Source organism: Zootoca vivipara, chromosome 12 (assembly GCF_965207765.1).
Source record: "Zootoca vivipara chromosome 12, rZooViv2.hap1.1, whole genome shotgun sequence".
NCBI lineage: Eukaryota > Metazoa > Chordata > Lepidosauria > Squamata > Lacertidae > Zootoca > Zootoca vivipara.
This window is the reverse complement of record NC_142595.1, coordinates 24,453,033-24,465,884: the sequence shown is the minus strand read 5'-3', so window position 1 is coordinate 24,465,884 and position 12,852 is coordinate 24,453,033. Positions and strand designations below refer to the sequence as shown.

General features: G+C 46.6%; 1 protein-coding gene across 4 annotated transcripts in view; it reads right to left on the bottom strand.

Moving 5' to 3' along the window:
- LOC118094852 (uncharacterized) overlaps window positions 1–12,852 on the bottom strand; it is a 50,529-nt gene that overhangs the window by 18,388 nt on the left and 19,289 nt on the right. For 2 of the 4 annotated variants that reach the window (XM_088656097.1, XM_035135559.3), the window contains exons 3-11: window positions 11,176–11,322; window positions 9,827–9,898; window positions 8,249–8,317; window positions 7,496–7,564; window positions 6,485–6,550; window positions 4,215–4,271; window positions 3,007–3,171; window positions 1,466–1,816; window positions 14–124 (exon numbers count right to left, since the gene is read on the bottom strand). In XM_088656097.1, coding sequence (XP_088512223.1) covers window positions 14–124; window positions 1,466–1,816; window positions 3,007–3,171; window positions 4,215–4,271; window positions 6,485–6,550; window positions 7,496–7,564; window positions 8,249–8,317; window positions 9,827–9,898; window positions 11,176–11,283 — 1,068 coding nt within the window. In that variant the 5' untranslated portion in view covers window positions 11,284–11,322. Of the gene's footprint in view, window positions 1–13; window positions 125–1,465; window positions 1,817–3,006; window positions 3,172–4,214; window positions 4,272–6,484; window positions 6,551–7,495; window positions 7,565–8,248; window positions 8,318–9,826; window positions 9,899–10,586; window positions 10,656–11,175; window positions 11,323–12,852 lie in introns of all 4 variants that reach the window. The other 2 variants (XM_060281484.2, XM_060281485.2) reach the window with 2 other exon arrangements.

The following is a 12,852-nucleotide window of genomic DNA, read 5'->3' as shown; positions in this document are numbered from 1 at the left end:
CATTTCTACTGACCTGATTCTCACCAGGAGGACCCATGGGCCCAGGTACACCCTGAGGCCCCATTTCACCTTTCACACCTGGATTGCCAGGAGGGCCCTGTAGGCCGACCTCACCTTTCTCACCCTGCAAGAATAAACCATGAACATTATCACAAGTCCTAAAACATAAACCATAGGTTTGTAAACGTACAATGGTACCTCGGCTTCCGAGCATCTCAGAAACCGAATGTTTTGGTTTTCGAACGCCGAAAACCCGGAAGTAATTGCTTCCGTTTTCGAACACACCTCGGAAGTTGAACAGCTTCTGCTGCATGTTTTTAGTTTTCTCAACAGAAATTGCAGACGGCCCTTTGCGCCTTGCTTGTCGAATGTTTTGGAAGTTGAACAGTCTTCCAGAACAGATTACGTTCGACGACCAAGGTACCACCAACATTTTTAAAATTATTTTTATTATTTTTATAAAGAGAAATGTAGGCTTGGTGTCCCCTCGCCTCTAACTCACACCCACCCACTCTGCTTCTGATTCAAGGCAAGCAGAAACCCACCCAAATCACTTTGGAAATTCAGGCATTTATCTACCAGCTAGCAAAATACCTGTCATTGTTACAGGGCATAGGAAGGAGGAGGCCTGCAAGTTTGTGTCCCTGTTCCTGCCCATCTAATTTAGCTTTCCCTTCCATCCTGCCTTCTCTGCCTCCATTGGCCCCGGAATGCCTGCAGGCCCTGTGGATCCTGCTGGGCCAGGCTGGCCTGGAGTATCTTGTTGACCTTCGTGCCCTGGAAGGCCAGGGGGTGAGAGTCGCTGGCTGAAACCTGGGCTGGGCTGCAAGCGGAAAGTGTGTGAAACAGGGCAAGGACCTAATTGTCTATCTAGAGAGTTTATTTTAGCATTTCAGCTCAAGCTTAGAGAGGGATCTTTGCTTAAGAGGCTGCAGGGTGGGTGGGGACACAGAATCTCCCTTCCCTTCCCCCTCAACAACAACAACAACAATAATGGTGATTAAAAATAATAATAATAATAATGACCTCCTAATGAAAGTTTCAGTCCAAACCAAATAACATCACAGCTACAGGTGAGGAGAGAGAGAGAGAGAGAGAGAAGAGAGAGAGAGAGAGAGAGAGAGAGAGAGAGAGAAAGAGAGAGAGAGAGAGAGAGAGAGAGAGAGAGAGAACTCCTGCGTATCGTTAAGTTCAAGTTAGTCAAATACAATATGAAACATAGACTTTTTAAAAAAAAAATGGGGCAAAGTGGTAGGGATTGGAGAGTGGTAGGAGAGAGATTTAGGGAGTCTTGATACAGACAGGTTGCTATGATGCCCCCCCCCATTTATGGTTACCTATTCAGAAGGGTTATGGGTGGAGAGATGCTCCCAAAGTGCTAGAACCCCAAACTTAGCGGCCTTCCTGCTATTAGGCTGCACACCTCTGACAGTTCACCCATGATCCCAGTTTCAGTACTGCTTACCTTTGGCCCGTCCTTCCCTGGAGGCCCTTCTTGTCCCGGAGGCCCTTTCTGCCCAGGGGTGCCTGGTGGTCCTGGTGGCCCCATGTGTCCTGGAAGTCCTGGGTGCCCTTCAGGGCCCATGGCTCCGGGAATTCCCTCTGCCCCCATTGGCCCCGGAACACCTGCAGGCCCTGTGGATCCTGCTGGGCCACGCTGGCCTGGTGTGCCAGGGAGGCCTGGAGTACCTTGCTGACCTTCGTGCCCTGGAAGGCCAGGGGGCCCTTGGGGTCCTTCCTGACCAGGGTATCCTGGAGGTCCAGGAAGACCTGGGTATCCCATTGGACCAGGGGGCCCCTCCATGATGCTGCCCTCCTAGGAAAAATGACAAAAGAGGCACGAGCTGTATTGCTGATCTTTTAAGAGGCAGGAAAAAAAATATCATTCGGCATCTTTGGGAAGTTGGTAATGCACTTGTCAAGATTTCTGACTTCATAGGAAACCAAAGCTAAGATCTAGTTCTTCCCGAGAGGATATACCTGTGTCTGAGTTGGATAACTTCAGATGGGAGGTGGGAACAACGCAATAATATTTCCCTCCACAAAAAAATGATAAATGCAGAAAGCTAGCATGTAAGGGAGGAGGCTGGCACAATGTGCAGGGAATTTCTTTGTACAGATGCCTATTCAACCATGAGAGCTCCCACCTGCAATCTGTAGAGTCTTGATAAAAGCTTATCGCTTCAGTAAGAACTAGGTTTAAGAGATAAGCAAGACACGACAGGGCTGCAATTCCATGTCTACCTTGTGCTGATATAATGCATGTGTGAGTGCCTTAGGGCCAAAGCAGAAGAGAAGCTGTTCCCCAAAAATAGCAGCTGCATGAATGGCTTTTTTAAAATAAAATGAACAGCAGGCGTTGGGAACTTGGCAGGGAGGACTTTAATACTTTCCCCCTCCTGCAGTCCCAATCTGGATTGGACATCTCTCCTATGCCTGGAAGAAAAGCTCCAGTTAACACAAATGGAAACTTTTCTTTCCATGCAAATAGCAGCTGCTGCCTCCGCCAATCCAGATTGGGACTGTAGCATGGGCCAAAGGGTTAGAAACCTTCCTGAAAGCCTGAAAACCTTTGCTCATAAAGTTGATGATACTTCAAAGGGCTGGAAAAAGATTTTAACACACACAGCCCGGATACCCCTCTGGCCCCTGTGCTTCCAAAGTGTTGCCATCTTCCGCTGTGGAGCAATCACATATTGGCACATTCTGGTTGCCCAATTAAAGTTGATTTGGTGCTGTTGCACAACAAACACACTCCCCTCCACCCCAAAAAATAATCAATCTTTTTTTGTGATAACCAAAGTGATGGGAAAACACACAGGAAGGTGTGTGGTGATATATGCTTGATGTGATGTCATAAACCCCACCCTACCCCAAATAAATCAGAATGAGTGCTCAGAGCTGTCTAACCTCTCCACAAACGTTGTGGAAGCCAATCAGGATGAATGCTCAACAAAGAACTCATCAGGAAGTGACCTCAGTTCTCTCCCCCTGGCCCAGTCTCACCTTTTCATTTCCACCATTGGCACCACCACATTCTGGTGCTCCTGGAAGGGACTGGCCTGGTGACCCCGGGGGTCCTGGAGGTCCAGGTTGGCCTGGATTGCCTGCTAGCCCTCTTTCCCCAGGAAGTCCTCTTTCTCCTGGAGGACCCTGGTCACCTTTGTCTCCCTGCCATAGGAAAGAACATGGGATGAGAGACATGTGCTGTGGATTCAGTCAACAGTCAATATCGACAGCAAAGGTCTGTGCTGATTCTCCTGCTGTGCAAAGTGCTTCCCTTCTCTCTTAGAAACCTCTGGAGTCCTGGACTTGATTAGATGGGCAGACTGGAGCCAACGCCAGCAGGCAACTCATGGCCTGCTTTTGGCACACTTATTTTGAATGGCTTCTGGGAGAAGCTTATGCACACATATTTTGGGAAAACTTAAATGTATGGCTGGAGATGGGGCCATTGTTGTTCCTTTAGGGACAAGTCATCTTAACTGGATTCCACAGGACTCTTGGAGGTATTTAAGCAGAGGTTGGATGGCCATCTGTCATGGATGCTTTAGCTGAGATTCCTGCATTGCAGGGGGCTGGACTAGAGAGCCCTTGGGGTCCCTTCCAACTCTACAATTCTTCCATAAAGAGTGAAATATTTCTCAGCTCACTGTAGGCAAAGAGCATAAGGAGAGACCTGCTGGACCAGGTCAATGGAACATCTGGTCCAGCATCTTGTTCCTATGAGGAGCCCACAAGCAGGACCTAAGTGCAATAGCATCCTTCCCACTTGAGATTTATTTGGGTTGCTGTCTAGCAGCTAGAGTCCCCATAGTAACACAGCATCCGGCCAACCAGGTGCTGTCCTCCAGATGGGACTACAACTCCCATCAGCTCCAGCGCCAGGATGCCCCTTAGTTGAAGGCTGGACTAACAGCTCCAAACAATAGATCAGTACAGCTCAACAGCATGAACACTTCTCAGCAAGGAGATACAGAGATGGGGGACAGTTGCAGCTTTTGGATGCCTGGTTAATGTGGCATCCTGAAAAGGCACAGATTCTTTGGTTTGGGTGGGGGGAGGTATCAATCATAGTAGTATAGATGTGGCCTTCTTTATGGCTGGGGAAGCCCAGTAGGTTTTCATTTGCCTTATGCATGTTCTTCAAGACGGTGTTTGAAACTGCCTTTTGTAGACTAGACTGGCCTGGGGGAGAAAGCTTAGATGCGCACCTTTGCACCACGAGGGCCTGGTGTTGCTGGACAGACACACTGGGAAAGATTATGCATCTAAGGAAAACAGAAAAAGTAGTTAGCGATAGATCATCTCTCACCAACGGAGCACAAAGAGGAAGGTCATAACTCATAGAGCAGGCATAGGCAAACTCTGGCCCTCCAGATGTTTGGGACTACAATTCCCATCATCCCTAGCTAACAGGACCAGTGGTCAGGGGTGATGGGAATTGTAGTCCCAAACATATGGAGGGCTGGAGTTTACCTATGCCTGTCATAGAGGCACTTGCAGGATTTCTTTTTCTTTATGTAGAGCCAACATTCAACCAAAAACAAAACCCCACATTGATAAAATTATTAGTCCCAAACAATAGCTAAAGGGGGGGGGGGACACAACCTCACAAGTGCAAGAAATTACATCTTTTCCCTATTCCATTTCATCAGGATTCTGGTGTGCAATCCTGCCACAGCCAAGATGCTCCCCTGTTGCTGTGAGCCAGAGCCTTTTATCAGCTTCAGCTGGTATGTTTGTAGCAGGTCTTCCTAGCAAAATGAGGCAGGGCCTCTGCCCTTAATGGCCTAGTCACATACAAATTGGATGACTGCCCTCATTTGCATGTCACACTAAGCCAACACCAGTGCTTAATTGCAAACGTGTCTGTTCCCCTGCAGGTGCAATGCATAGTACAAACAAACCACAGTATATTGTGTTGTACAAACCCAGATCATAGTTTGTTTGAAGCAAACAAATCATGAGTAATACTGGAAATAAGGGAAGGTTTCTTCTTGGCTTATTTCGGGCTTGACTGCTCATGCTTTGTGGGAAGCAAACAAACCACAATTCATATGGTTCATATGGAGAGACAGCCGTACCATGGCTTCTTTGTGCTACAGGAGTCACCCAAAGGATCATGATTAAGCCATGGTTTAAAACAAACTATGGTTTAGTGTGACATGTGAACTAGGCATCTGCCTTTGAAGATGTCTCAGAAACTCCAATTGAATCAGAATACAGGTTATAGATTAATCTCTTGAGTCAAACCATGTTATTTCTATATTTAATAAGTAATATATCAAGCTATCTACATTTCTTTCTGGGCTCACCACAAAGTGCTACTGTTGACCTATAAAGTCCTAAACAGCCTGGGATTAGGATTAAGTAATACTGACTTTGAGGTGGTCAGTGAAAACAGATGTTTACATCTTTCCTCCCACAAAAATATTTAAGGTTGCACGTTTCAGCTCCCTAAGGGCTCTTCTCTCCTGGATAGAGTTACATCAAAGATGCTTGCTGGGTAGTTTCCTAAAGGTAAAGGGACCCCTGACCATTAGGTCCAGTCGCGGACGACTCTGGGGTTGCAGCGCTCATCTCGCTTTATTGGCTGAGGAAGCCGGTGTACAGCCGGTCATGTGGCCAGCATGACTATGCCGCTTCTGGCAAACCAGAGCAGCACACGGAAACGCTGTTTACCTTCCCGCCGGAGCGGTACCTATTTATCTACTTGGACTGCGCGCTTTCAAACTGCTAGGTTGGCAGGAGTAGGGACCGAGCAACGGGAGCTTACCCCGTCGCGGGGATTTGAACTGCCGACCTTCTGATCGGCAAGCGAAGAGGGAAGTTTCCTTACCTGGTGAAAATATGTTTTCTATGCACATCTGAAAAGTCTGTGGGTCCTCTCCACAGCTCTCTTTATGAAGGTGTGCCACTGAACTACGGTACAATTATCACTCTGTGAACACAGTGGACAGCCAAACTCCAGACTACCTGTTCTGCCACAGGGTCCTCTCTTATGATTTGCTGAACAAAAGGCATCAAATGTTTACTGGCCTTCTGGATACAACATGTATTTTCTAAGAGACATCATCTCCATCTAAAATCAGGTCTCCTCCACAGAGCACATCCCTGCCCAAAAAACATACAGTACATGCATGCATCTTCTTATAATGCAGGAAGACCCAGCAGCTACACAGTGCACACATCTGTCTGCTTTCAAAATGCCAGAAGCAAGAAGAGGCCAAAAGAAGCCTAGTGGGCATTAGCTTTATGGAAAAGGAAGGAAGGGCAAGGCCTCTAAGGGGTCAGGGACCAAGGAAAGGCCCAGCAAAGAGGAAATGGGAACAAATGGATATGATTGGTTAACAGCTGATAGGAGGGGTGCCAAAGGACAGTGTGTCTATGGGATGGCTTGCTGGGACGGAAAGATGCCAAGCAGCAACATGCTCTCAAGAACTTGGCTGGAATTTGCCCCGTCAGCGTTTCCCTTTTTTACCCCAATAATGGAGGCAGTGGCTGTCTTGGGAGGGGAAATGGATGAGGTTTCCTCTTTTGTAATCACCTGTCAAAAAGCCAAAAAAATAAATAAATTACACATTTAAAACTTTTTTCACCAGGTCAGGAATCTAGGGTTGCCATACATCCGGGAATTCCTGGACATGTCCTCTTTTGCAGGTCCTACATGCCCATCCGGGGGGAATTTTACATTTTAAAGCAAATGTCCTGGATTTTTTGTTTTTTTTTAAATGTGCTTGGGTGGCTCTGCTTCAGGCTCAGGTTCTGGCAACCCAGGCTCTGGTTTAGGCTTGGCAGTGTGATTGCACTAAAAAAGCTCAACCATTTTTTGTGTCCGGATTGTTACTTGAAATATGGCAACCCTAATATAGACACACCTCAAGGCCTCCAGGGCCATATCAGAGACTTTAAAGCAGTCTCTCTCTCTCTCTCTCTCTCTCTCTCTCTCTCTCTCTCTCTCTCTCTCTCTCTCTGTGTGTGTGTGTGTGTGTGTGTGTGTGTGTGTGTGAGAGAGAGAGAGAGAGAGAGAGAGAGAGAGAGAGAGAGAGAGAGAGAGAGAGAACTCACCCCCACCTTTCTAAATCTCCCCTATTATTTCATCCCATCAGAGTTCCTTCCTTCTGGATCATTTCCACCTAATTATTCCAGACTTTAAGAAAACATTCTTCTTTCCCTCTTTCCATGTAACTGTAGAACTGGGAGGACAATATTTTATCTGACAATATATTATCTTACTGGGTGACCTTGGGCCAAGTTACATTGTCAGCCTGACCTACTTCACAGAATTGTTGTGAGGATTAAAAAAATGAGAAGGAGAACCACATATGTCATCATGAACTTTGCGGAAGAGAAGTGGGAAATAAATGTCACAATGTTGATGTAAAAGAAATAGTGCTGCCATTCTAGGCCTCTCTGTCAGGCTGCCATAATTCTCTCTAGGCTCCTTCTTCCACAGCGACATTGACTTCTTGATCGCGACCTGCCTCCATACCTCTTTTGCCACAGAGTCCCCCCTGACCACAGTCTGGTGAACAGAAGGAGTCGAGAGTTGCGGTTCCTCCTGAGATGCAAGATGACGACAGTTAGGAAATCGAATAACCTCCCTGCCATTTTACATTGCTAAGGCTCATTGTTACTTTCCATGTAACTGCAGATCTGGAAGGGACAGTATCTGACAAAAACAAGGCTCCATCTGCAGTACACGCTTAAAGCAATATTATAGCACTTTAAACAGTCATAGCTTCCCCTTAGAGAATTCTGGGAACTGTAGTTTGTTAAAGGTATTGAGAGTTGTTGGGAGACTTGTTCCCTTCACAGAGCTTCAAATCCCATAGTTCCCTAGGGAGAGGAGCCGATTGTTAAACCACTTTGGGATTGGTAGCTCTCTGAGGAGAATAGGGCTCTCCTACAGGGATCTCCCTGGAATTCTTTGGGGAGGCCATGACTGCTTAAAGTGGTATGGCCTTCGGAGGTTTGCCCAGAAGGGAATGCGGCCCTCAGGCTGAAAGCTGCCACCCCCGCCATCTTGAGTGTATTGCTTTGCAAAGTGAAGTTTGTGTTAAAATGTGAACCAAACCTACCAGTAAACCTTACCTGCAAAACATACACATATACTTTCCAGGAGGTTGGTATTGCAAACATTGATGGTTCTGCTTTTCCTGGTTACTGTCCCTTTAGTTGTTTTCCCCATTCCCCCCTTCTTCCATAGTGGCAATGACTTCTTGATAGCGAACTCCCTACATACCTCTTTTGCCACGGAGTCTCCCCTGCCCACAGTTTGGTGAACATCAGGAGTCAAGACATGTGGGTCCTCCTGAGACACAAGACAATGACAAAAATCAGATAAACTCCCTGCCTGTTTACAATGTTAAGGCGCACATTTGTAAGGAAAATGTAGTAAGACCTATCAAGATAACCATTCATATCAATCTGGGATTTGATGAGGGGCGTGTTGGTCAGAGGTCATAGAGCTTGGTCAGAGAGTCAAGGCCTGGCATTGACTAAGCCAGCATGACTAAGCCGTTTCTGGTAACCAGAGCAGCGCACGGAAACACCGTTTACCTTCCCACTGGAGCGGCACCTATTTATCTACTTGCATTTTGACGTGCTTTCACACTGCTAGGTGGGCAGGAGCTGGGACCGAGCAATGGGAGCTCACCCCATCGCGGGGATTCGAACCGCCGACCTTCTGATCGGCAAGCCCTAGGTTTAACCCACATCGCCACTCGCCACCACTCATAGAATCCTGAAAAATACACCATATTGTTTTTGAGCAAAGCTGTGTCTGTCAATGTCTCAGTGTAAATGACTGTGTCAAGTGAGTGGATGGGCCTTCCAAATAACCAGTACAATGTCTTTCAGTATATCTTCCTAATTCCCCAGGGAGGTCCTGAAATATTTCAAAAAGCCCTGGACAATATACCTACAGAGCAGTAGCTGAGATTAACTGTATTGGTGATGCTGCCTCACAAACATATGCCATGGCAGGTGTGGAGGACTCCCTGGTCCTGAATGGGGTAACTGTGCCCCTGAAGGACCAGGTGCACAGCCTGGGAGTCATTTTGGACCCACAGCTATCCATGGAGGTGCACGTCAATTCTGTGTCCAGGGCAGCTGTCTATCAGCTCCATCTGGTACGCAGGCTGAGACCCTACCTGCCCACGGACTGTCTCGCCAGAGTGGTGCATGCTCTAGTTATCTCCCGCTTGGACTACTGCAATGCGCTCTACGTGGGGCTACCTTTGAAGGTGACCCGGAAACTACAACTAATCCAGAATGCGGCAGCTAGACTGGTGACTGGGAGCGGCCTCCGAGACCACATAACACCAGTCTTGAAAGATCTACATTGGCTCCCAGTACGTTTCCAAGCGCAATTCAAAGTTTTGGTACTGACCTTTAAAGCCCTCAACGGCCTCGGTCCAGTATACCTGAAGGAGTGTCTCCACCCCCATTGTTCAGCCCGGACACTGAGATCCAGCGCTGAGGGCCTTCTGGCTGTTCCCTCACTGCAAGAAGCCAAGCTGCAGGGAACCAGGCAGAGGGCCTTCTTGGTGGTGGCGCCCGCCCTGTGGAGCGCCCTCCCATCAGATGTCAAAGAGAAAAACATGTACCAGATTTTTAGAAGACATCTGAAGGCAGCCCTGTTTAGGCAGGCTTTTAATCTTTAATCGATTATTTTATTCTTCTGTTGGAAGCCGCCCAGAGTGGCTGGGGAAACCCAGCCATATGGGCGGGGTATAAATAATAAATTATTATTATATTAATTATTATTATTATTATGGATTTACCAAACCAGGAAGGCCATAGCCCTCTATTGACTCACTTCAGTCTTCTGAGGATGCGCCTTTGTAACAGTCACCGGAGGCCACCATGATTTTTCCGTCACTGGCTTTGCCTGAAAGGTGCACAAAGGAGCCGTTAGTAGACATTCTGGGAGGTTTAAAGAAAAGCATTTTCTAACTTGGCGAAATGAACGAACTGAGAATTCTCTAAATAGAGCATCTCTGATGATGGTTGCTATTCAAGACCAGCCCCTTTGATTCTATCCATACTGCAGGTTAAAACTGGCTTAACAGTAATTCAGTCTGTCTCCACAAGGAACCTTGGGAATTGTAGGTCTCTGAAGGAAAGCAAGGATTCTCTAACAGAGAATTTTCAGTGAGTGCCTCAGCAAAAAAAACAAAAAAAAGCGGGACTCAAAATGGTGGTTCCCTGTTGCACTTTAGTGCTATATATTCACCACAGCAACCCCACACACCAGAAGGCAATAAACTATGTATGTTTACTCAGAAATAAGTTCCATTGAATAAAGGACTTGCTTCTTCTGGTTTCCAAAACGGCGTTTCTGTGCGCTGCTCTGGTTTGCCAGAAGCGGCTTTGTCATGCTGACCACATGACCTGGAAGCTGTACGCCGGCTCCCTTGGTTAATAACACGAGATAAGCGCCGCAACCCCAGAGTCGGTCACGACTGGACCTAATGGTCAGGGGTCCCTTTACCTTTACTCTTCTGGTTACTATCCCTTTAACTCCCCCCACCCCCTATTCCTTTCTTTCTTTTTCCAGAACAAAACCCCAAATGCACCTCTTTTGTCTCAGAGTCTCCCCGGATTGTGGTTTGGTGAACTAAAGACATTGAGGGTTTTGCATCTCCCTGAGATAACAAGATGGTGACAGTTAGGAAATCATATTTTGTAAGACGCCAACTAAGACGCCAAGTCTCCTCCTCCTTGCCACTGAGCAGGCCCCCCGCCCCCCAAACAAAGTCCTGCTATCTTCTTATGGTGTAGGAAGACCTAGGAGCTACACAATGAACACATCTCTCTGTTTTTCAGAATGGTAGCCGATTCTTTAATTTGTTGCTTTCTTCACTCCTGGCATAGGTTTTGGCCCTTTGCTTAGTCGTTTGCAGAGGTTTTCCCATGGAATGCCGTTTGTTTCGATTGAACTTTAAAGAGCAGGTTTCCATGGAGAAACACCTGGAGCAAAAAAAAAGAGAAGGCGCTTGAACACTGAGCTTTTCTAAAGCATGGGCCATTCCTGGAAAGAGCAGAGATGTAGATAAGCCCTAAAACTAGGTAGGTAGCAGCTGCCGCGTGAGACGGCCTTCAGGGGCAGATGAAGATCTCTAGATTACAACAACTCAGTTGCTACAGAAAATAACAGAAGCGTACCAGCCCAGTTGACACCCCCTTCCCCAGTGCTGTTACTAGGCTGTGTAAAAATTCATCATCTTCATCCTCAGTGCTGCCTTCAAGGATGGTTTGAAAGGGAAAATCCATGCCAGGAAACACTTCCTCCTTGTCAGCTGCAGAGGTAGCCTGGGAGGGGAAAAAATGGAATTTGTGGGCACACCACAGCCTAACATAATGTTTGTGGGATAACCAGTCTCATATAACCAACATGCTTCAGTCTAATTCAATGTTTCCCAAACTATGTTTGGTTGTTTTTGGACTACAACCCCCATCACCTCTAGCTAGCAGGATCAGTGGTCAGGGATGATGGGAATTGTAGTCCAAAACCAGCTGGAGACCCAAGTTTGGGAAATGCTAGTCTAATTAATGCATTGAGGGGTTAAGACCATATATATGAATTTTGAATCCCTATAGTCCTCTTCGGGTTTTTCCCCCTCACACAATTATCATGTGAGGGGGAATAAGGGCCATGTTCCCCAGCACCCCCGATTGTTTTGTTTTTTAATTTTGTTTTTTTATTAGCAAACAAAAGTGTAAGCATAACAAAAGGGGTGGGGTGCGGTCTGTAACGAAGGACAAAAGTACAGCACAGCTACAACTGGATAACAAAGCATTCACTCATACAAAGATTCACTGTACAGATAATAAAGATTTATAAAGATGAAAGCATTCTCCACCTGCGAGATCCATTATAGCTGAGAATAGAAGTTTGTTGTTGAACTATAACCACTTCTGCAGTGGAAGATCTGGAGAGTCTATGGGGTGGGGAAAAGGCTCCCCAGGACAGAGGTTCAGTCCTCTTGGCATGTGAGGGGCTGTGGGGGCAGCGATGGCAATGAGAGGCAGTGAGGGGCGGCAGGGAGAGTGCTCTCCCCACTTTCCTATTCATACGGTGTTAATAACATGGGATTGGGAGAGGAGAGAGACACCAGAACTGGGCTTATGCCTAACTGATACTAACCACAAAGCAAGCAAAAAATTCCAAATCATAATCAATTCATCTGTATGCCACCTTTTCACATACACACAAAACCAGGGGTCAGCAACCTTTTTCAGCCGTGGGCCAGTCCACCGTCCCTCAGACCATGTGGTGGGCCGGACTATATTTTGGAAAAAAATAATGAACGAATTCCTATGCCCCACAAATAACCCAGAGATGCATTTTAAATAAAAGTACACGTTCTACTCATGTAAAAACACCAGGCAGGCCCCACAAATAACCCAGAGATGCATTTTAAATAAAAGCACACATTCTACTCATGTAAAAACACCAGGCAGGCCCCACAAATAACCCAGAGATGCATTTTAAATAAAAGCACACATTCTACTCATGTAAAAACACGCTGACTGTCTGCGGGCCGGATTGAGAAGGTGATTGGGCCGCATCCGGCCCATGGCCTTAGATTGCCTACCCCTGCACATAACTGTGCTGAAAGTGACAATCAGGGCAAACCAACAGATTGCAAGAATAATTTAATAATAGCAGCAACAACAGTAATAATATAGCAAATGTAGCAGCATACAAAAATCCTAGAACTTAAAACGTAGCAACATTACAGATGACACTAAAGGCTCAGTACAGTATCTTGTTGTTGTCAAACAAGCCTCACCAACTTAGGGAATGACCGACGATGCTCCTAAAGATGATCTCAGTGA